This window comes from Montipora capricornis, chromosome 1 (assembly GCF_036669925.1).
Source record: "Montipora capricornis isolate CH-2021 chromosome 1, ASM3666992v2, whole genome shotgun sequence".
Lineage (NCBI taxonomy): Eukaryota > Metazoa > Cnidaria > Anthozoa > Scleractinia > Acroporidae > Montipora > Montipora capricornis.
The window spans coordinates 28,689,671-28,714,446 of NC_090883.1; the positions used below are offsets into that span (position 1 = coordinate 28,689,671).

The following is a 24,776-nucleotide window of genomic DNA, read 5'->3' on the forward strand; positions in this document are numbered from 1 at the left end:
AACGTGAAATCACCAAATTTGAGCTTTTGAGGACAACGTGAGCGTACAAATGTAAATTTCTGAGTCTCTATTTTAACTCTGAAACCGTTCGTACCAATTTATTTTTAGGATACGCGAACGAGAAGGGCGTGCCCGCGAGAAGCTTACGATAGTGCAAAGTTATATTTTAAGGCGACGTTTTCGTCAACGTAGCCGTCGTAGGTCTTAAAGTCCCTGTTATCTATTTTTGTTACTCTGCGCATTGATGTACGTGGCGGCAAGTTAAGTGTAGATGACATAATTTGCATTTCATAAATTACATGTAAAAGTTTAACAAGAAGAGGTTTCAATTTCGTTTGTCTTAGGTCGTCAATTGCTTTTTGTTGACTGCAAATCGTAACTTATTTCTTCGAAGCTCTCGCAGATGCTCGCGAATGGCTACAGCAAATTTCTGATCCTTGTAAAGCCGCGGCTACACAAGCGATTTTTTGCTCGCGCCGGTGATGCGACTTTTTCAAATTTTGTTGCGTTGCCAGCGGGCGATGAAAATCGCAAGTGCAGCCACCCTTGAACTGGCGACGCGTCAACGGAAAAAATCGCAGGAAAAAAAAATTGGCGAGAAATTCAACTCATTCGAATTCTTGCGAACAAAAAAATGAACGAAAAATCAATGTGGGAAGTTAAAAAAATTTCAAGATTTCTGTCCTCGGGACATGGAATCCTGCCATCTTGTGGCTGCAAGACGCATGAAACTATGGTCGCTAAATGCGAATTTGTTCTTTAAGGAACCTCAACAGTTAACTAAATTCACTTGATGGGTCCACTGAAACAAAGTTTGGTAGAGAACATTTCACTTCAAAGATGTAATTGCAATATTTTTGTGCTTACAGACACTGCGGCCTTATTCGCTAAAGAAGCCGTATTTTTTCAGATTTAGGGTGTTCTTCCGGGCAAGTTCTCTCCAAAACGAAGTCGGTGACCCACCATTTTTTTTACATTTCTGAAATCACTAACTCATCATCTTTCAATGGTAAGATTTGCAGAAAAAAATCAATGTTAGAAAAATTTCGCGCGAACGTCCTTAAGTGACAGTGGTCTGATTTGTACAGGCCCGGAAATGATACCGGCCCGGAAATGGTCCCTGCATCGGAAATGATCCCTGAATTGGACGGCAAATGTCCCCCGACCAGAAATGATCCCCGAATTGGACCACAAATGATCCCGGGCCGTTAATGGTTGCCTCATCGGTAATTAAGGTATGGAATGGACTCGAGAATTTAGAAACTGAAGATTAAAACTTAACATATTTTTTTCCTTATAACGCAACAGTCCGTACATTTAAACTCTTAGCATGCAAATTTTACAACTTTAAAATTTACAATGCAGCAGCTCAGTGCAGCAGAACAATTTTCCTGTTAACTGTAACATCTCTACATTTTCTTTTATTCTACGATAATTACAACGTGTAAGAATTGCGCGATACTCATTTTCCAAACAGAGCTAACAAAACGAAGTAAATTTTAACAACACAACTAAAAAAAAAACCCAGCTAACCCGGAACAGCCGGACTTTCTACTGACAAATTCCCCACGATATAAAAGAAACGTGCATTGAAATTTCTTTTGTTTGTTAATTTTTTTGGTATATCTTTGAAACCTAAGGTCAAATGAGAACAAGAGAAGACGAGAATTTTAATACTCTTTGCGAGCGCCAGAAAATGAAAGATCGGGCCACTCATGACTTTTTAAAGTTTTAAGAAAAGAAAGGGGAAGATTAAAATTAAACTGTTACGCACAGTATGCTTACCGATTTTTTTTGTTACTTTTATGCCAGGGAATTTTGCAGCTTCCTCATATATCCGTGGACTTTTCATGGAGTCCACACCATTCCTAATTTTTGAGGGTATCATTTATTGAGATCATTTCCGGTCCAGGGATCATTTGCGGGCCTGTACAGATCCTTTGAAGGTGGTAGCCCCATGTTTTCTACTTATAGGGAGCAAGATTTTTTCGTTACATCGAAGTTCGTTTCCCTGTTTTTGTACACGGATGGAGCTACAGAAGTCTATTATATACTGAAAGGAAGAAAAAATAAAGGGAGAAGAGATTCCCTTTTCCCTAGGTAGTATGTCTCAAGTTTCTTTTTAAATCGATTCCCACGCTGAACAAATCCCAAGGGGATTGAGCACCAGCCAATCTTATGGCGGGAATGTGTGGGCTGAGCTGAGCGTGAGCTATCCACGCGGAACACATTCCGACCATATGATTGGCTGTTACCTAATTTCCTTCGGATCTGTACAGCGTGGGAGTCGATCTAAAAATAACTTAAGACATATTACCTATGGAAAAAGGCTGAAAGCAAATACATAATCATTTACAGTTTATGGAAATTATACAAGTTGTCACCTGAATTCACTCTTATGTAGCTCGCAGCAAACGGAAGGTAAGGTTCAAGAGCATCGTAAGACTTGTCCGTGATTAGATTTTTCGTTTGGACGATCTGACCCAACGTCGCATAATTTACGTCTTCACCGAAGGAAATCACAAACATAGAAACACCTTGAAAACGGAGGGCCCGGACAGCGGTCAGTAAATTGGCCCCAGGGATAGTGAGGGCTCCACCGTGAGTGAGAATGAGCAAAATCTTTGGAACCAGCGGACGTGCTTCGGAAAATGTCTGGTTGGCTAGTATCAGTGCCCTTTCTATTCTTCGTTGGCCGCCGATGTACGGAAGTAAATCGATAGATCGGTTAATGGCCTCGTTGGTGGAATGCCTTCCAAGCGGAATCGATAGCTCTGCTCTGACCCCGTAAGGAATGACACCGGCTCGGACGTACCGTGGTGATATTCTGAACAAATCGACGACTTTCTTGAGAAATTCTAATTCTTTTGGATAATTTAATCTTGGTACTGCTGACGAGGAGTCCAACAGAAAAAGCATATCGGCTGTTATTTGCAGAGGCGGGATCAGATCTTAGAGAAAGGAAAGTAAAAAAAAAAAAAAAATAGTCTAAGCATGCTACAGAATACAGTTACAGGGTCCTCAACTGTGAACACTGTTCTCGGGGACCACAGAGGTAAGTTGACAGATAAGACTGTTGGGTGGGGCTGATACATGGAGGGTGACCAATTGGGAAAACCCTATTTCGATTGTTTTTGGAGAGCAAGGATGGCTCTTGGTCAGAGCTATCTCCCACCAAATGTTGACAGGATTTATAGCCGGGGTGATGCCATAACATGATAACTGGGGTGAGTTTTGGCTGATCCACCCTGCTTTTCGCGGAGTTTCCCGGTTTTTCTCCTTCCCCAAAAATCAGCATGCACTGATACCATCTTTGAGGGCTGTATAGGAGAAAACACTAAAGTATTAAATATACTCCTCCCTCGTTTAATAAAAAGTTCTTTCCTCGGACAGTAACTGAGAATTATACAGTGTTTTTTTGCTTGCTGCCATTTTGCGTTTTATACCGTTGTGGAATTTCGATTTCGTACAGCTACCAGCGGGATGTTTTCTTATATGGGTGACTAAAATTAGAAAACAACTGACGTCGCTAGGTAATACAAACGAACAAGAGCCCACCACGTGGATGGAGCCTCCACCTTCTATGTTAACCCTCTGAGTCATCCCTGCACCTCCCAGGGCAGTTTCCGCGGGGGTTTTCACAATAGCCAATCACTGAAGAGACTTATGGTCGGGCATTGATTGCATCACTTGCAGCACACCCGAAACACGAAGGTGTTTTAAATGATGAAAATATATAGTAGTTCTGAATATAAAAAGATATGGGACAGGGTTGACTCAAGGGTATCATACATATGGAGGCCCCAGGTAATGGGCTCCTGAAACCAATTATTACATAGCGATAATAGAAAACAGGAATGAAACTAACGCTCGCAACATTTTTAACGCAACATCTTGCAACATTGTTGCATGATGTTGCGACATGTGTTGAACGGGGTGGCCAAACGCACGCAACATTTTCATAAGTTTTAACGCAACATGTCAATGTTCATGTGCCCCAGGTCCCTGGCGCGCAAGAAGTGGACCTAACACGCATGCCCTAGCGCAACAATTTTTTTGCGTGAACGTGGCCAAACGAGAACTACATCATGCAACATCCAAAATATTGCACGAAAAATTTGGCCGTTTTCAAATTTGATATCGCAACATATCGCAACATGGTGGCCAAACGTATGCAACATGCTGTGCCCAACAATGTTGCAAGATGTTGCATTGAAATGTTGCGAGCGTTTGGCCAAGCCTTAATACTGAAACAAAAATTGTTGACGCATCACATTTTCATGCCTAATGTCCAAAAATACAAACAATTAGATGAAAGCCCAATTTTGATATCCAACACAAAGTGTTCCTTTAATTTAAGTCTAAGCATTTCTCACCAACTAATAATCAATACTTACCTTGTACAGTATCGATTTGATTTACAATGCGGTAAGTCTGCCTCAACAGTTTTTCGAATGAGCTTACAAAGAAAACGTCCTGTCGTCTTCTGGCCAGTAGATACAACTCCTCCCTTTTAATGTAACTTCCAATGCCAATTACGTAAACCTGGACGCCCAAGTCATGCAGCGGTCGAACTGCAACGTCTAACGGCTTGGCGTCGTTCTCTTCTGTTTGCTCTCCATCGGTTAGCACAAACGCGATTCTAGGAACGGACGGACGAGATTCAGAAAACACGACCAAGGCTTCACCCAGCGCTCTGTCTATGCGCGTTCTGTTCCCTAGATACTCCAAATTGTCTTGTGCTACATTGATACTTCGTTTGTCGCTGTACGTGTTAAAGTCGAAGATAAGTTTCGGGTAATCGCTGTATATGATCGTGCTTACTCGGGTTGCATTCGGTGCGACTTCGAATACGTTCGTCAGATCTTTGACAAACTGTTTTTCCCGCTTGTAATCAAGTTTTCCGATGCTACCCGAAGAGTCCATTATGAACACAACATCAGCATTGTTTCTGACGGACGGTGTACCAAAATCTAGATGGAAAAAGAATTGTCGTTTAGTTCAGTTCGTTAAGAATTTCTGAACAAATCTGCATCGGTGTAGGGGCAAGGATGGCACAGTCGGTTAGTGCGCTGCTAAGGGGGCAAGAGGTCCTAGGTTCGTTTCCAGGATCTCGCATTCTTTTGTCGACTTCTTTCCTTTCCGTGTAGCTAAGTAGCTTTAAATTCCCGTAAAACGAAGCACTGATGGAGAGGGGGGAGTAAAACGAGCGCACCGTCGACCTCAGGTTTGTCAGTTGAATTACTGTTACGAGTTATCGACGTTAAATATGGTTAAAGGATGAATCTAATATCTAAAGATACTGTGGTGCTGCGTCGATGGGGAAGTAGTTGCAAAAATCTTACTTTTATCAACGGATCACCGTACAGAGATTCTAAAAGCTGACGTTTCGAGCGTTAGCCTTTCATCAGAGCTTTCACTTTATCGTTTGGTTCAGCTTAAAGAGGTCTTCGGAATGGGTAACGATGAAACACTCGAATCTTCCACACCTAGCATTATAAACTTATCGTAACAAAGTGCAATGCCTATTTTCACGTAATTAAAAAAAGTACCCACTAGGAGTTCCAAGCTATGTCTCTGAAAACGTGCGCTTGTTGAGTCAAACGTGTTTTTGTCACAAGATCGAGAGAAAAGGTGGAGAAAGACATGAGGAACTCCCTCAATCTATTCTCTCGATTGTGTGACAAAAATTCACAAAGTTCGTCTGGTATGGAAAGGACTGTTCGCAGTCGATGATGAAAAAAGGTATATAATGAGCACTCTACTAGGATGAGCCATTGCCGCTAGTAATTGCGCATGCTCACTAGCTCGCTAGTTTGAGCACTCTGGTATGGCTTAGATGTACCACATGCGTGGGACATTTGGGGTGGCTTTTTAATCCTAACCTCCAGCACTGTACTGATGAAGCCCAGAAGAACGAAACAGTATTGTCTGCAAGGTCAGCCAAAGTAATTACTTTAGCCAATTAAAATGGACGGAGACAATCCAGTAAACCAATCAAAACTCGAAGTAATTACACAAAGCTGACACAAAGCGCGGGAAAATGTGCACGCGCGAGCCACAATTGGTTTTGGTTTCACTTCTGATTAGCTGAAAAAGTGGCGCGAGAACTTTGCACCAATCGCTGAGTGAAATAATGCAAAACCAAAGTAATTCGAATTCGCTAATTACTTTCGACACTCAATTGAAAACCACTGTAAGAGAACTTACCTGGATAAAGACAAGCATAATTGCAGCCGTCCAAACAACACTTTTTTATTCCTTGGCAGTCGAGGTCACAAGTACAAGCATCCCAAACGACCTCAGGACAATCATTCCGTCTTTGCACTACTGGGCATCTTCCTTCCCGTATACCTGTTAAAAACCAAATACGTAATTAAAAAGGATCCAACAATGTTCACCGTTTAATATTTCGCTATTACATAGATACAATATTGATGAAATACTAGCATTTTCCTCTTTGATAAAAAAAAAAAATCATACGCTTGATTTTGAGACGCGGACGGCAACCGGAAATGAAGATTTCGCATGCCAAGACAGTACGCTCTGCCATATTTTTAACCTAATCATCTCTAATGGAGGAAAGATACTTAGCAATATAAAGTTTATATTGTTAAAGGTGGCAGTGACAAGAAAAGTTGACAGGGAAAAGAGATTACTCCCGGTTGCCGTCCACGGCTCAAAAACGTCACGTCACGCGTTGCTAGGGAAGTGAAATATTACTTCCGGTGACTGACGTCATCATATCGTGAGCTGACCAGAAAACCCACTCACAAGCAAAAATCACCGCACGAACTGTTGTTTGCATCGAAGGTCTTTCCTCCCCCTTCATCGCGCTCGTTCTTAGATCAACTACGCATGCGTAAACGAACTGACTTCCGGTTTGGGAAAAAGCTAAATTGCCAGCGGTCGTTAAATTGAATTACTTTTTCTTAAATAACACGTTTCACCCTCACATACAGAATATAGCTAAGCACTGATTTTTTCAAATCATCATTTTTGAAAATGTTATGGGCATTTCAGTATCGTCTATCTCTTTAAAAAGGACATTTTTCAAAATAAAAAGAAAACCATGCTTACGAATACAAATTATCAAACCACTGATTAAATACCCAAATTGTGTAGCACGTAGACAAATTAATTATTTAGAGTTTTCTTTTACGGGTCACGTGACCATGGGCGTGACATGATGACGTCATATTCAGGGTCATTGGCTTACAAAAGTTGGAAACTGACCAAAATAATGTCAACTTCTCTCAAATTACTTAACCATTACATATTTAGCAACAAACCCCCAAAAACACGTGTAAAGATGTGGGTGTCGTCATGGTTACTAACACGATTAGCCAATAAACTGCTAGGTTCTCCTTCCTTGTAAGATACTTTTGTGCTGTATAATAATGTTATTGTTTCCTACTACAATAACATCTTTATGGCTGAATTGGACATTTCTCATAGTTTTCATATCTTGTTTCACGTTACACAACATGCCTGTTTTAGCGGTTGGCGACCACTTTTTCGCCATGATTTTGAAAATGAATAAAGCAATTTGAACATTACATGGACGCTTGGGGATACAAATTTAATCTTCTCGTGCTGATACTACCAGCACCAGAAGATAAAATTCGTATCCGCAAGCGGCCATGTAATATCTTCTATATATAAGACACTGTATCTCTCCCATGACACCAATCCATGTCACCCTGCGCCCCCCCCCCCCCCCACTCCCCCTCACCTGCTCGGCTTCTCTTGGCTCGCCGACTCTTATCGTGCTCGCGGACACAATAACTTCGGCATCCCCCAGTTTTGGACATACTCATACCCAAATCACCAGTTATAAGGTTATTATCAGTGGAATGGCTAAAATACAAAAACATAGACTAAAAGTAGACTCGAGACTTGGATGAGACTCCGTTTGTCACAAGTCAAATGAAGCCCATTGCCAGTAAGAGAAGCATAACGAATGAATGGAAACGGCACGACAAACGCATCAAACATTCAATGCGCGAAATGCCTCAATTACCGGTCTTTCTCTTCATGAAAAAGAAAATAAATTAAAAAGCGATTAAAACATAACTAAGAAAAACAGGAACCAACTTGCGTAAGTTGACGCTCGCCGCCCATCACAGAAATTGTCACGCCAGACATAAGCGTTACGAATTCCATTTATTGTCGATCTTATATCATGAAACCGTCGTCTGGATGAGCTTTTGATTTTGCGGCATGTCTCTCAAAACCCCTTTCGAGTATCCGGCACGCCAAATTTAGAGGAGATCTCCAAAACGCGTGTAATCACACTAAAGTAAGCCTATGAGCAGGATGTCAATATCACTTAAGGATTTGTGTCTACGGACCGTTCACTATCGTGGAGCCTGGCTAGCTTGCAGACTCCAAAATGAAGTCAAATTTTTTTGAGAGCTTCGGCTTAATTAAGGGCCTGTTTACATGGAGTTGGGGTAAGCCGGATAGGTGGGGTCGAAAAATAGCTCCCGTTTACATGCAATCTTGCCACCCAGGGGTCTCGCGTGACCTTTCTCGAGGCTGCTTCTGCGTGGTCGCTGGCTAGTTATTGAAGGTAAGCCGCTGTACCATGAGACAGTAAGGCACTTAAAAAGTTACGTGACAATGTCTGGAACAACTCGAGAGAACGTTTCGTTGACGCCTTGCAAACACTGATTCGCGTTATTTGTCAGGCGTCGAAAGGCTACATCACCCATGCAACAAAGCCCTTGGGAAACACGCACAAAAATAATCACGGCACCCCAAAATCGGTACCATAGTACACTTCATCGGTGCGCTTGACATCCCCGTAATTTTTTGACACAGGAATAAGCCTCTGTCCAACGTTAGCGAAAGCTAATTTTGTCCAAGAATACAGACGACTGCAAAAATATTCAATAAAATCGATCAAATAAATTTCAAATGAGGAGGTAAAATAATCACGGATGAAAGTCGCAGAGGCGTTTGACACGGTCGCAAATAACACCTTTCTCGCTGTGACCTATTAATTTTTGTGGCTTCAAAATGAAATGTTTCTATTTTCCTAAAAGCAAATGTCCTTGTAATTGCTATAAAAGCTCTTTGGTGGCAATTGTTAAGGGAGAACACCGGACTTTCGCATATGTTTTCAAAGTTCGCCAAACGTGAAAGGGTTACTGTTATCGCATCCTGTCACTTACGTTGTGATTCGATGATAACAAGTTGATTGAAAACCAGCAGCAAGGTCCCAACGGATACAGCATGCGTCCTCATCGCAACTGACTCTATCACCACAAATTTACAACTCTACTGCTGGGTTTAAGGAAGGACTCTGGTCATGTTGAATCGTTCATCCTCTCGGTAGGTTTGTCAAACGGATGTCTTCAAACATAAACTGCTTATTGGAGAGTGACGCTTTGTATGAAATTTCTCTCGTGTTGCAGCACCTGACAGCTGTAATAGGATTTCACGAGATACACTCAACAGATCATGTGATATTCAATACGGTTTGAATAATACCAGTGGGGAGCATGGGCGTAAATAAGAGACAACAGCGTCTCAATTTGCACCTTTCCTTAGCTCACTCTCAGATTTCTTTATTTGAGAAAAAATCATTTAGGTGCAAGTGATAGCTACAAACAAAAGTGATGAAGGCGCGTAGAAGTCTTTCGTCTGAATATAAAAATAAAATACGCAAGACAAGGGACCCCTTTAAACGGCTACCTATTTATTCCAATCATGTCCCAGATGTCCATTGTTGTCCAAGAGTACCTCTACTGCAAGTAGAAACACTTCTTACTCCATGCAAGGTGGGTCGCTACCCGTAATTCGTTCCAAAGATCGATCTCATTCTTGAGGAAAGTTTATTATGCAGTGAGAAAAAAAACCCTGCCTCCTAGCTAGATAGTTTTTTTTTAGTCCTATTACTTATTAACAGGTTCTCTATTTACGTGTGGTGCAAATAAACTATTTTTGTTTGTTTGGTGTAATGGATTCTGTAAAACGACAACGGATCGTCGGCGAGCATTAAGCAAGACACCGTTACCATACGGTTTCCCCAGGCCATTTTTTTCTTCCTAGAATCTTCCGAGCTTCCGCAGCGTAGGCGGCTGGAAGCACTTCCTGTTGGATTCAGTTTTCAGACATATTGCACAACTAGGAAACTGTACGTTCAACCATACATTTGAGTGTTTACTTTAAAAAAAAAAACAAAATTATTATTCAGTTCTAGGTTTAAAAATACTAGGTTGAAGGACTTAAAAATATAATCGGATTTCTTGTCCTATGATCTTAATTAAAGTGTCACGGTTTTTTGAAAATCCGCGCAGACAAAGGGATCACAAAGATGCTATGAAAGAGGCAATTATGCATCCTCACATTCCTCGCACCTCGCACGTACGCGTTTCATGAAGTGGTGTGGGTAACGGCTTTACACCCACGCACTCCTCGCACATACGTTGCTTTCCTCTCGCGTTAGGTTAGGTTGGGAGGTACTGTTGTGACTTAGTCAGTCCAAACAACGAATCCAAAGAAACTGTGGGTACAACTACCCCTTCCCTCAGTTGAAAGGGATTAGAGACCTTAAGATCTTCGACATGCAACTTCGACAAAAACGTCACCTCAAAATATAACTTTGCTCTAAAAGTCTTTGTCGACTTTTCCATCTCGTTCACGTCCCACAATGTGGGCGAAATGAAAGATTTTCCGCTGCATGCTCATGTTGTCGTCAAAACGTAAAATGTTTCATGATTTCACGTCGTCGTTGTGCAGAATACCGCAAAAATGTAAGATAAAATCCGTGCCACACGTGCAGTACGATTATTTATGCTCTTTTAACCCATGATATCATTGTTTTGTGGCGTCAATAATCAATCCTTTTGTAATCTGTATCGTTAATTTGTTAAAGTTGTTGTTGTGTAAATTATTGTCTTTTATTAGGTGTGTTGTGGTATTTGGCTTGCCCAGCCTTGATTAGCTTTTTCAAACTATTTGCGGGGTAAGTCATCCACTATCATATTTAGCGAAATAAAGTTGACGTTGTTGTTGTTGTTGTTGCGTTGTCGTCTTAGATATTTAGGACCCTAAAATCTGAGGGGAGGGGCGAGCTGTACACAGGCTAACGAAGAGCTAATGCTGGAAGCCTCAGCTCACTTATTTTTGTCTGGTGGCTAATTAACCGTTGTCAACTCGTTTGGTAAAAAGACAATTTTTCATCCGAACAATGTTCAGCATCACCGTGGTTAATTTATATTTGGAAACGTTTTGCAAAACTTTTATACCGAAGCAATATTTGTCGTCCTCATCGAAATTGTTTCTTTTATCTTCGCTGCGTGAGTGGGCCTCCTCTAATTATACTCAATAAATTTGGTCCGTTTTGTTTTAATTAAACTAGTTGCCCTTAACCACTTTGAGCAATGAAAGAATTACTAAGTGTTCACTCTCCACAGACAGCCCGAAAAAAGACTTTCTATTCTGGGACATAAGTCTCCGCAATGTATATAAGTTGTAACTGATTTATAATAAGTCTAGATCTTGTGTTAAAATTGATTAAAAAGACAAACGCAACTAGATTCATTTTGACAACGTTTCGACATCGTCCGATGTCATCGTCAGGCAATGAATTTTAATCGGATGAAGCATAACTTATAGTACAAGAACAATAGAACAATATATACAATAGTACGCTAACAAAAAATGTGAAATCTAATTAAATAGTTTTGCCCTGACAAGGCAGACAGGGATGCCATGTAATGTGGAATGGTCAAGGTTAGGATTTGCTTTCATCACGTATCCGTCGATCAACACGTTTGCGAAAGTTGATAATACTACTTTTCACTTTAACTACTGTCAAGATCAATAACCATCTTACTGCTGTGTTAATGAAGTGGCAGACAATCTTAGCATTAGAAGATATCAGTGGCTGTCTGTCAACATCATGGAAAAAAGTGACGAAAACAGTGACCAAATCGTTCCGGAGTGGGAACTGGGTAACGAGAGGGAGCATAATTTTGGTTGTTTCGCACCGTCGTGTGACGCAATCGCCAATGCAGATGCAAGGAGACAAACGTGTGAACTACCTTTAACGCAAAAAGTGGAATTGGAAAATGTTCATTCTCTTGCACTTATATTTGCCCTTAAGCTTTCGTATGAACCGGAGCAAGGCAAATGCAAGCTCAAGGTAAGACTGCCAGCTCCACACCACCAAGATTGACGTTGAAACCAATATGGCGCAAGCCTCGCTTGCCATTTGAAAAATAATACCAACTTAGCCTGCGTATCGTATCTTTCTTGTGTTTGCATTGTTTGCGTTATACGTCGGTACTTTGCTTTCGTTCTCGCTTGTGTTTGCATTTACGTTGCACATGCGCTCGAGCAAGGCTTAAAGCAACAAAAACAACAGCGGCAACGAAATGCATATTCTTCTTGTTACAGTCTCTATGCGGATGGTCATTGACAACCATTTCAATGCAACGAATTCTTCAAAATGGTTTGACCGGCGCATCATTAAACAGGGACAAAATATATAATTACATAAAAGCTCTTTATTTCGGAACACTAGGCTAACCATAAACGGCACGTCACAATTAGAAGACTCTTTTTTTTTTTCTGATACAAATACTCTTCCTTGAAAAAAAATGAACTAATTTGATTCCAAACACTACTTCATCTGGTTTCAGTTACTCTTTAACAGGAGTGGAAAGCCCCTTTAAATTTGAGTTAATTGCCGAGGTTGTATATCTACTAGGCAATGGCAAAGAAGTGTGCGGCAATGTAAAGGGCATGCACAAAGTGTGCAACTGAATGCCGTTGTTTTGTTTCTTAAACATGCGGATTTCTTGCTGTTGTCGTTGGTTGAGCTCGTAAGTTATCAATCCTAAAAAAAAAAAGCAGGCCGTAATCCTAGCAAGGACTCCGCATGATGAAACTGGACCGGCTATTTCGGTTGCATTCTGTGCGAATAACTTCAAAGAAATATGGATATTAAAGGCCCAACGCAGGGCCCGAAAAATCGATATATCGCAAACATATTAAAGAACTGCGCGGCAAAAACAATTTGAATTTGAAAGAGTTTATAATGTTTTTCACACCCACGAGCGTTTAGATTTCAACCAGGCTCATTTTATTTTTTCGTCCTCAGCGAGAAACTCAAGGTTTGTCCTCCTCCGTGTACGAACAAAACACACGCTCAGTAATGGTTTATGGCTCAGAAACCATCGAAATTGCTGGAATTTCTGATGTGATGAGTTGCGAAAAACGCGGGATCCGCAATCCATGGGATCATGCAGGAACTTTACTTCAAGCAAGAAAGAGGAGCAACATAAAAATAAATTGAAACTTAAAACCCGTTTGTTTGTTTGCTTGTTTTTTTTTTTTTTTTTTTAAAATTCAATCCGTTACTCTCTCCTTAACGAATAGTTAAACCTCTTTTTAAATGGTTATTTTAGGTAAGGAATTTTATTTAAAGTCTTAGATTAACAATAACGTTAACAAGTACTTTAAAGGTATGATTTGAACTACAGGAACCAGAATGCAGATCACCAATAGATGCTAATGGAACGTTAAGTAAAATTATCTATACAGTTGTCTACTACAACCTCACAGCTGCGTTATGATCGAAATTCCTCAAAATAGAAAACAAAAAAAAATGAAAATTGAAAATTCACACTCTTTTCTTCACAGTCGTCGACCTACAAGAAAAAGAAAGAGTTAGCAAAGAGATACGAGCGGTGCATCTTCTACCTTTCTTTCAATGTACACATCACAACGAGGGGATGGAGGAGGGATGTCGCAGTAGTGAGAGCACTCGCCTTCCACCAATGTTACCCGGATCCCGGCGATTCCCAGACTTCGCGTCACGTGAAGGTTTGAATTAGTTGGTGCTCTACCCTGGAGCCCTTTTCTCGAAAGTCCCGAAACTTTACGAGCCATTTTCGCGCGTCACAATTCCCTGTGGGCATCAAGAACGCAGAGCATTTAACTCGTCAACCTTCACTGTCAGTTCGCTTTTTGTCCCCTTGCAAACATGTTAAAACATCGGCTTTTCTGGATTCGCTCTGACGAAGGGCTAACGCTCGAAACGTCAGCTTTTAGAATCTCTGTACGGTGGCCAATTTACATTATCAACTCAGTTCATAAAACAAAATTTTTGTACACTACTTCCCCACCGACGCAGCACCACAGTTTCTTTAGAAACTACCCCCTTCATTTTTCTGAACAAGCGGTTGGCAGGTTCGGGCCCGAAAAATTTTCGGGACTTTCGAGAAACGGGCCCCTGCTCCGAGAGGTTTTTCTGCGGGTACTCCGGCTTTTCCCTCTTCTAAAAACCAACCTACGGTTTGATATGAGTTGATTGGATTGGATTTCTGTACAGTGTCTCCAACTAGTTGGCCTGCGAACGTAGACGTATTTCGGGCAGTCGTTTCTCTCGCCCGAAAAGGAAGAGAAACGAAGGCCGGAAATAAGTCTGCGTTCGCAGGTTACCAACTAGTGCCTTGGCGCTAAATAGTTGGCACTTAAAAAAAGTTTGTTATCATCATGTCAAACAATAGGATCACGCACGTTTCGGTATACACAGTGCATCTTTTAACTTTCTTTCGTCCAGTAACGGCTTCAAGTCGTCGAATGATTCAACAAAGAATGTATCCTCTTCTGGATTTACTACCAATGACTTTAGCTCATCTTTGTCAACATCATCGCCGATGCCAATGACAATAACCTAAAGACAACAACAGCAACAATTTATTCAGGTATTTCCATTTTTATACATGCCATTACCTATCAAATTATTCAATGGAAATTGCTAATCTATCTAATTAAAAATAACAGTGAATATCTGTAATTTATAACGTCAGAACCTAAAGAATACATTTTTTAGGGTAGTCAACGCATTGACCATAGATCACTCACTTACATTGTACCTCAATGTTTGAGTTCTCATGCAGCCTACACGCAGCCTACATGTTTTTGGTAGGCATGCTTTTGGCCAAAGGCGCTGTAACACCATTTCACAAACCGATGAGCAAATTCACCACTATAGGTTAATTAAATTCAGTTTAGTTTTAAATTTCTACCCTTCCCTCAGGATAACGCGCCATATCTTTGGAGTAAAACACTTCGCCAAAGCATTTTATTATCACCGGAAGTGTTGGCTCAAGCAGGATGATTAAGCAGCGCTCTCCGAACATAATCGGATTTCATACCTGCCCTGCCACTATAATGTTTACATAGGAAGCAGAAAGTTATGCTGTGCAGGATTCTTGGCATTTTGTTTCAAAACGTGGGCGTTTGGTTATCAAAGTGGTGAGTGAATTTTCATCCTTAAGGCATAACCAGGTCCCCTTGAAGCAAACTTTGACCTCTCTAATAATAATAATAATAATAATAATAATAATAATAATAATAATAATAATAATAATAATAATAATAATAATAATTCATTAATTTCTGTCATGAGATGCTAAAAAATTGACGCGACTCTCGACGGCTACTGATGAATAACAAAATTATCTTTCTTGTGATAATGAACCAAATGTTATTGTGATCGAGATTTTGGGGGAACTTTGGTTGATGATAGCCTTTTTCTTGTCTTGTACGACCTCGCTCTAAGCCAGCTTCCATCGTTTTACAATGGACCTTTTTCAAATTAGAAGACAAGCAAATCGCCTGGACGGACAAATTGTCTAATGTGAAAACGGGACGAACACATTTTTCGGCTACTTAGTGCCAGTCTCCATGAGCTCAAGCGAAAAATCAGTTCGTCGGTCCATTGTCCGACTTTTTACGAATTTAAGTCGGACAACACCAACAGAATTGGTCAGCTTGAATTCACATTATTCGAGCAAACCATAGGAATATTTTTCCCTTTACACGATTTGTTCGCCATTGTGTGCTAAAAACCACCTTAATTCCTTTCTCTTGCAAAGGTCGGACTGCCTGGTCCAACGAAACCGCCCCAGCATCCTGCGATTGACGACCATCAGTTATCAAAACGAATATCTGAGGCACAGCACTTTGACGTCCGTCGGGAAATAAATACTTGGCTGCCGTATCAAGGGCACTGTCTATACGTGTGCGGCCGCGGAAATATGGCACGGCGTCCACAGCAGACGCAAAACTTGAGCGGTCGGTGCTTTTTAGCGTTCCAAATCGAACTAACAAGAATGGGACGTCGCTGAAAACGATCAGGCCGAGTTGAACGGTTTTGGATCCGATATCAAGATCGTCAGTTACTCCTCGGATGAACTCTTTTTGTTTTTGGTAGTTAAAATCTCGAATGGAACCAGACGAATCCATAGCAATTCCTAAATCAAAAGCGTTATAACATTGAGGACCAGGTGTAGATGTTGTTGTAGTAGTTCCTGTGTGAGAAAAAGAGGCAGTATTTTAATTTAGGTACAAGAATTGAACGTGCTCAAAAACCGCCAGAGTACGAACGACGAACAGAAGAAGTTGCAACAAGGTGGGTATCTATCAAATGGTTTCCCGGTTCCCGTCAACGTTTCTCATTTGATACTAGATCACCTAAAAGCAGTTAGAAAGGTTGAACGAAGGAGTTGTGTACAGTACGGTTCTACAAGAGTATTTTGAAGGGTTAAGATACTAACTAACCTGTAGTTTTTCCAACAAGCGACACGCAAGAGAATCTACAGCCATCAAAACAGCATTTGGAATCGAAGGAGCATGATTCGTCTCCAAAACAAGTATTTCTGGTTGAGGTACAGACACCAAGAGGCGGTTCAGTTAATGGCGGACAGGAGAAAATATCTGGGGTTTGCGTGGGTATATCTGTAAACAAAAATTACAGTTGAAACTAATAAACCGCAGTAAGGAAGAGTTTAAACGTATAATGAAGGGGTCCAGTAAACCAAAAAACCCTAAAGACCAACAGGTCTGGCATGTAAGCACATGATTTTAATGTTAGAAAGACCCATAAAAACGCTTTCAATACTATCGATTTTCAAGGTGACTGGAGTACTATCTAGTTATCCTTTTGCAATACAATAAACACCCGCATATAAGAACAAGTGAATTAAGAACATCAGGCTGAAATTTGGTCAATAAAGCACCATATAAATAAGAACAAATTCAGGCTGATAAATAAAACATTTTCTTAATAATTATAAAGGGAAAGGGTATTAGGATAAGGAAACAATTCAGTACAGTAACTTACATCAAAGTACTCTGGAGTTCAGGACCATTATAAACTATAATATCTATTACAAAACAGCATTATATGTTAATTAAACCTCCAGTAATATATAGTTAGAAGTATTTCTGAAACCAATTTTAAGAACATTTTAGGAACACTTTCAGGCTGATTTCTCACCAAACACCCCTCAAATAAGAACACGATCAGCCTTAAGCCTGAAAAATGTGTTCTTAAATGCGGGTGTTTACTGTATGCTAGACGGACTCCCAATAGACGCGCTTTCATTTGTCTTGACTGCTGACTTGCGGTAACAGTAATGCGCAGAGGATCCCTCCAAAATTCATGATAGAGACTGAATTTCTTCAGCCTTCTTTATTACTGCTTAAAAGTTGCTTTGGTGTGTCTGCCTCACTTCATTCATAATGTGCATGCTCGATAAATATGTAATACTGTCAACTTGGTTTAAACCATTAAACGGGTGTCGGGTTTGGTCGGGTGTCGCATTTAACAGGTGTCTACAGCGCACCGGTGGCTCAGTTGGTTGAGCACCGGGCTGCCATGCAGGAGGTCGTAAGTTCGACTCCGGCCGGACCAACACTTAGGGTCTTAAAAAATCTGTGGAGAAAGTGCTACCTTTCCAACTAAACCGCAGATGGTTAGACGTCTTATCCGAGAAGTCTTCTCGGATAAGGACTATAAATCGTAGGCCCCGGCCGTCTCACAAATATCTTCCATGTTCACAAGTTCCCTGTAAGACGTTAAAGAACCCACACACTAATCGAGAAGAGTAGGGGATGAAGTTCCCGGTGTTGTAGCTGTCCTTTGTGAGTGTATGGGTGGGCGAGTATAGCAGGGTCCACATCACCTGAATAGCTGCAAAAACCTCAACCTGCTCAAACAAACAAACAACAACAATTTTGCAGCATTTTGTTAGGCGTAAGCTGCAATAATTCACACTTGTTAACCACCGTTAAACGTTGCGTACGTCTGAAAGAGAAACTGCAATGGTGAAATTTTGCACGCGCAATCCATTGAGAAGCGATCATTTTCGTTCCCAAATTCTTTGCATTACCAAAGTACTTGAAATATTGTTCACACTTGTTAAAGCTGTTCGTAAGTGCTAGTAGTCATAAATTTCAAGTTTTGTTGCAACGTTTCGACAAATGGAAACAAAAATGACAAAAAAAAAAAAAACAAGATTCAAAGTTACCTCCACAAATTGATTGAACAACGTCTTGCGTGGTTGATGCCAAATTTGCAAATGACTGGACAGTAAAAATGTTGGAAGGATACTTAGCAATCAAACGGAGCCCGTCCATCGAAAGTTTCGGACCAACGCCCACCACTGACACAAGTGCTCCTTGCTGGTGAATCGCCTCAGCAGCAACATTAAGGGCTATTGCGTCTGGTTCCTGTGTTTGACGGCCATCTGTCATAACGATAACTGCTTTAGGGATACCAGATCTAGAAAAGAAATATTCAACACTAGCTCTTATCCTTTGATGCTACAGACCTGCCACATGCGTTTAACTTGCATATTTGCAAGTAAGCAATAATAAATTCAACTAATGACTCCAGGAGAGTGGTTTGCTTCGGTCTTTCAGGAACGTTGGTTTAAGTTCTCTTCACATGAGTATAAAGGAATGTACCGTAGTTTCTAAAATTAGTCAAATAAAGAAAACACTCAATTCATTCTTGGTGTTCGGTTTGCTAAGCTTGATAAGGTCTGAAATCTGGTCCAGCCGGGCCAGCACTTCAATCAGAAGGCGCATGCATAACTAGTTCTAGTCCTCTGCCGTGCGTTTCAGTGAAAAACAGGTAAACGCTCTCAGGAAACAAAAGGAAAAGGCGGATTTTTCACCGGATGGGAATTGTCCCATCATTTTTTCTTGTGAATTTCTATTTGAACAAAAAAGGGAACTGATATTTTGAAAAGTGTATCAAAGGATGGCCGTATGTCGTTCTAATTTATTTGAGAAATAATTTGTTTTAAAATCCATGTCATAGATTTGGTGTTAGAATGTTCTCATACCGTTGCGTTAAATATTTGTGAAAAACAACTCGCCGAGTTTTCAGGCGTTTTCTGTTTTGGTCACGTAATTTACCAAATATGGTTGTGAGTCGAACCAGACAAAGGAATGTTAAATAGAACACACTTGCCAAAAAAGGATAACTGTAGAGTGAAAGGAACTGTTTGGCAGTTAAGAAAAACATGGCTGTTGATCACGTGAGTAAAAATCAACAATTGGCTGGCTGTCGACACAATAACTTCTTTTGTTACGAGGTTGGCCAAGTTTCACTATCAAAAGAAATGTGACGACAATGTTTGTAAACAACAAATATCGCTATAATAAGCAGCAAATGCCGCTACAAAATTAAAAACATGAAAAAGTAAATAAAACCCTTGACATGCAAAATTTTGACACCTTTGCTGTTTTGCATCAACATGGTTCAGTTCTCACCTGGCTTGTTTTAATACTTGTGCCGCCAAAGTAAGTGCCTTATCGATTCTTGTTCTTTGTTGAAGGTACGGCAAAGCGTCCACTACCTTTCTGAAACTATCGAGGTTTCCCTGCTGGCCAAATTGAATTTTCAGTTGCGCTTTTTCGCTGTAAATAATCACTGCTCCTCGACTTCCAGCTCCAACGTTCACAATTGTGGCCAGTATCTTAACGAACTCTTTCTGTTTGTCATACTGAGGGGCGTTAATACTTTGGGATGAATCCATGACGAAGATCACATCTAAAAGTTTGTTACACTTGGGCAATTCAGTGGTGATCGCTGTAGTGCTTGTTGGGGTGGTCGGCGAAGTTTGAGTTGTGGTTTTTGTTGTTGATGTCACTCTGCCTTCAGATAAGTCGTCGGGAGGCGCTGTATAAATTTAAAAAGAGACTGAGCAAGCCATATCGATGTACCAGATTAATCGCTTGGGAATCCTACTACTTCTGTAGATTCAGTGAACTATAAAAGCGGCCGAAAATGTAATTTCTTTTAACTAAAAATTGACATCAACCTCCATGCAAGATGGTGAGGGCGGGAAGATACGTGTTTCCAAACATTCTTTTTGTTTGTCAAATATACCAGCAATTGACCTTTTGTGTTGGGTAGCCATTCAGTCTCTAGTGGGCAATTTGAGGAGCTTAAGCAAGGAGCAAGGGCGTAGCCATGGGGGGGTTCTGGGGTGCCCGTGACCCCCCCCCCCCCTCCCTTTGTAAGCCGTTTTTTACTCAAACAACCTACAATATTCAGGTTGCGAAAAGCAAGTACCCTCTGTTTGACAGAGTGTGACCCCCCCTTTGAAAAATCCTGGCTACGCCCATGGCAAGGAGGACGATGACTGCAACGAGAACGTCATTTACAGCGGTTATCAGTCACACGCGCCGGTCAACGTTTTTTTTTTTTCTTTTTTTCTATCTTCCAAAACTAACTTTGGGTGGACGTCAAGTGTTTCCATGACAATTATAGTCCCGGGCCCGGTTGTTCAAAAGCCGATTAACGGTAATCCTAGATTAAAAATTAACCAAGGAGTTTATTTCTCTACTCCGAAATGCTGTTCAGCGCTGATACTCGGCAAAACTTTACATTAGAAGAAGTCAATCTCCAAAAACAGAAATAAGCAAAAGAAACTTTTACCAAAAAGTTGAAAACAGGAAACAAAAGTTTGCGCTAATCCTGGATTAAGTTAATCGGCTTTCGAACAACCGGGCCCCGCTTACAAGGCGGCAGTTGAATTCGTCATGGAGACATTTGATTGACGTCCATCCACATTCAGTTTCGAAAAATGAAAGAAAAGTCGTTGAAGGGCGCATGTAAATGGTGATCGCTGTAAGATACAACTTTGATTTGTTAAAAATTATTCGTTTCAGTGTGCACCAACTTACCAGGAATAAAATTGGTAAGAACTGTGTTGATGTTTAAAGAGAACATTGAAAATCACCCGTACGGTGCTAACGTCCTCCACATAACCTTAAAGTTGGCGTGAATTAAGAAACCAAATACTCAGAAGGCAACGAAAAGGCGAGTTGCAAACAAATCGGCGTCACGACAAGCAAATCCCATCGGTGACAAGGGAATGGGGAGTGGGGGCAGGATTTGTATCCGTAAGAAAATCCGGCACCCAAAAATCAGTGTGCCACACCGTCTCTGAGACGAGGGCGTACGTGGAAAGTCATGACGCTATTGTTATCTGGAACAAATCACTCTTTGTCATCAAACAAGTTTCAACTGAAATTAGAATTTTTATTGGGAGTTATTTTGCTTTTGTTCTCTTGACAACATGCCAAATGACCAGCTTTTTTGGAATGCTTAGAGACTTGGGTTTTCACAGTGGGAAATCTTTGGACAGTTAAAAAAGGAGTACCAAATATTTTCATATTTTAGGTTGATTTCCAAGAGTCATGCATTGTTTGCTTACCGGGACAGACAGTTTCCAAAAGCTTTGCGGATTTATCAAGCAGTTCTTGAAAAGAACTCATGTGGAATACATCCTCCTGACTCGTTACCAGTTCCTTTAACTCGCTCCTATTTACTCTTGGCCCTACGCCAACAGCAAGCACGCGAACTCCTTTGGAGTGAAGAGCAGACACAGCTTGTCTAAGAGGTTCAACATCTGGTTCTGGAGTTTGCACGCCATCAGTCATGACAACAGCGATGGACACAATACCGGTACGGGGATTTGCAAAAAGGTTTCGTGAAGCAAAGTGAAGGGCACGATCAATTCTCGTCAAACTGCGTCGGTGAGCTAAGGCATCTACAGCCGACTTGAAGTACTCAAATTTACTTTTTGTTACGAAGTCCACGCTTAGTTCCGGTTGGCCGCTATACATGATGACTCCGGCTCGGCTGTCTTGCGAGGATTTCAAGAAGCTTTGAGCTATTTCCTTCACAGCTGTCTTCTCACGCAGAAAATCCGCTTCCGTAATGCTCTCAGAAGAGTCCATCAAAAAGACAATATCGATTCCTTGGACACATAACGTCACTGGAAATTAATGAATTCAAGGAGAGTAGTGTAAAGGCCTCCCCCTTTCTACTTTTCAAAAAAACCCATTATAAATCAAACTGAACTATGAAATTTTCAGTAGCTTTTGAATGTAATGAACTTAGGAAACAGTCGCTATTTTAGCCAGGGATTGGGCTGACAAGAATGGGGGGGGGGGGGGGGGGCCCCCCAAATTAAGGAGAGGCAGAGGGGGGTCACCAGGCAACTGCATACAAAGAGGGGGTGCCACGTTTTATTTTGAAACGCAAAGTATATGCCTGAAGATGAAGAAGATCTAATCTAGCGATACAGACTTACCACCAAAGTGAGCAAATATGAGAATAGACCATATTTGTATTCTCAATATTGGACTGGAACTAGGGAGGCTAATGTGGGGTAATATATTAAAAAGTATTTGCATTTGAAAAGATTTTCCCGCATTACCCTCCATTGCAAGCCAGTTCCAGTCCAATACTGAGAATACGAATATGGTCTATTATATAAATGTTGATGAAATTGCAGCCATTGGGAACTCGGAAGAAATCCGAGCCCCAGATCGGATTTGAACCCACGACCCTCCGCGATCTCGTCGGATGCTCTAACCACTAAGCTGCTGGATTGAGCAAGCGTGAAATGTGAGTCTTGATTCGAACTGTATTGCGCAGTTACGAAGCCAAATATCGACTGACAGCATAGCTCACAACTGCATCACACAGTCACCGTTAGGCACTAATTATAAGTTGCAGACTTACAAACACTTCATGATAACGGCAGTATTAGCTTTCATTTTGTATCTTTGTTCTCACTTACAGATTTTTAGATTGATTAGGAAACAAGTATTGGTTGAATGAGTATGCCTGTTTTTTTGTTTTGTTTTAGTTTGATTGTTTGTCTGTTTTCTTTTGGCGTGGGCGGGGGGGTTTATATATTTTAATAAGTAGTTTAGAGGACTCACGCCTTTTTTCATTATCCGAGTAAGGGGTCAAAAAGTTTCGTTTCCTTTCTGACTGATCTTACCAGCCCACCCCCTGGCATAAATAATGAATGGTCCCTTATTCAAATAATGACAATCCATTGAGTGCTGGAGCTCTTGGATGCTTCAATTTAGTAAGTAAATGCAATAAACTGTAATACAACCAAGTGATGCGTTTTCTAGGCAACTAACTCACTAAAGCAACACTGGCATTACCCTTCGTAAGGGAGTCAAACCGGGATTCATCTGGGTAAGTCGACGGAAAAAAAAACCTACGACAGTAACCCGCGCGGCTTACCTGATAACCGCGATCCTAGAAAAGAAGTGATACGGTTTTGAAAGCAAAAAAGATGTCAAGTTAGAAACCCTGGACATTAGCCAGCGATACTCAGGCACCCGTGACATTAGAGTACGACAGCGACATCGACTAGCTAAAACGTCACCGCAAAACATAACTTTGCATTATCGTAAGTTTTTCGCGATTATTCCATTTCCTTCATGTTGAACAATGTGGGCGAAGTATCCCAAAAATCTATTGTTACGAGCGGTGTCAGAGTAAAAATAGAGAATGAAATATTTGTATCTTGTCATTATAATTTCACGTTGTTGTCACGCAGAGTACCGCAAAAAAATGTGCTAAAATGCAAGCCGCTCGTGAAGCATAATCATTTTTCCTCTTTTAACCAATCATATTATTGTTTTAGGGTAATGTAGTCGCCGTAGTCGTTGTCATTTCTTTACCGAGGAAATGCTAACGCGAAAATAAGGAATTATCCGAGTGTAAAATCATATGTTTGGTACCATTAGTGAGTCTGCACAGTCGTCGACATCCATCAAAGCAACATCTGTATCTGTTCTCCACATCGCAATCCAAATGGCATGAACACTCGTCTTGAACTGAACCTGGGCACTGTCGATACGGTGAGTATGGTGGGCACACATTGCCAGAAGTAACTATAATTTTTAACAGAACAAACAATATCATACGCAATACAATACCAACTTTGTCCATGTTTGACGAGAGTGGTGAGATGATATTTGATCCTTCTTTTGTAACTTTGACATATCGCAAACGAAAGAGAGAAATTGGCATTGAATACCTGACCGACCTAGCGTAGATTAGATCACTTGGACTATACCATTGTATTGATTTAAAAATCAACAAAGATAAAGTCTCTAAATTTGGTTTGATTCAATGCTCCCTATTTTAAAACACAGAAATCTTTAACTGTCTTGAACCGCTAAATACTATTAAGGAAACCTCTTCACACTTTTAGCAAGGGCTCGGGAGATATGCATTCATGTCACGCTTACAACTTTGTAACGAATAGTTGAAATTTTCAATGAACAACGTTTATGATTTGACTTAATCCAAATTTTTTGGACGCAGCCCGGTAAAAAATTGCGGTGAAGAAGTATCGAGGTTGTCTACGATGTATATTTTGAGAGGGCTAACAACTGGAAATCCTCTATCATTGCTATCTCAAGCATTTGGCTAAATTAAGGAAGTCATTTAAGGGGGTTCTGTCACGGCAGTGCGGTTGATTTTGGGCAGTTTTCGCCCCTACTTTAACGTCAACCCGGAAATTATTTTAAAACAACACAAATCAAAGATTCGTGACCACAGAAATGCCTGTCCCGCATGTATAATTTAAGTTACAAACAACAGAGATATAGACTTTGAAAAACTGTAAGGC

The 24,776-nt window shown here is 40.8% G+C and overlaps 2 protein-coding genes across 3 annotated transcripts in view; both read right to left on the minus strand.

Moving 5' to 3' along the window:
* The window catches only part of LOC138037560 (uncharacterized), a 91,291-nt gene extending 81,941 nt beyond the window's left edge, over window positions 1-9,350 (minus strand). For both annotated transcript variants that reach the window (XM_068883473.1, XM_068883469.1), the window contains exons 1-4: window positions 9,180-9,350; window positions 6,211-6,354; window positions 4,398-4,973; window positions 2,385-2,951 (exon numbers count right to left, since the gene is read on the minus strand). In XM_068883473.1, the coding sequence (XP_068739574.1) occupies window positions 2,385-2,951; window positions 4,398-4,973; window positions 6,211-6,354; window positions 9,180-9,252 (1,360 nt within the window). In that variant the 5' untranslated portion in view covers window positions 9,253-9,350. The remainder of the gene's footprint in view (window positions 1-2,384; window positions 2,952-4,397; window positions 4,974-6,210; window positions 6,355-9,179) is intronic.
* A 3,155-nt stretch (window positions 9,351-12,505) lies between these two features.
* LOC138014003 (uncharacterized) overlaps window positions 12,506-24,776 on the minus strand; it is a 73,651-nt gene continuing 61,380 nt past the window's right edge. Inside the window, 8 exon segments of the mRNA XM_068861038.1 lie at window positions 12,506-13,667; window positions 14,539-14,695; window positions 15,880-16,337; window positions 16,588-16,764; window positions 18,339-18,592; window positions 19,591-19,999; window positions 21,543-22,106; window positions 23,881-24,255. Coding sequence (XP_068717139.1) covers window positions 13,654-13,667; window positions 14,539-14,695; window positions 15,880-16,337; window positions 16,588-16,764; window positions 18,339-18,592; window positions 19,591-19,999; window positions 21,543-22,106; window positions 23,881-24,255 — 2,408 coding nt within the window. The 3' untranslated portion in view covers window positions 12,506-13,653.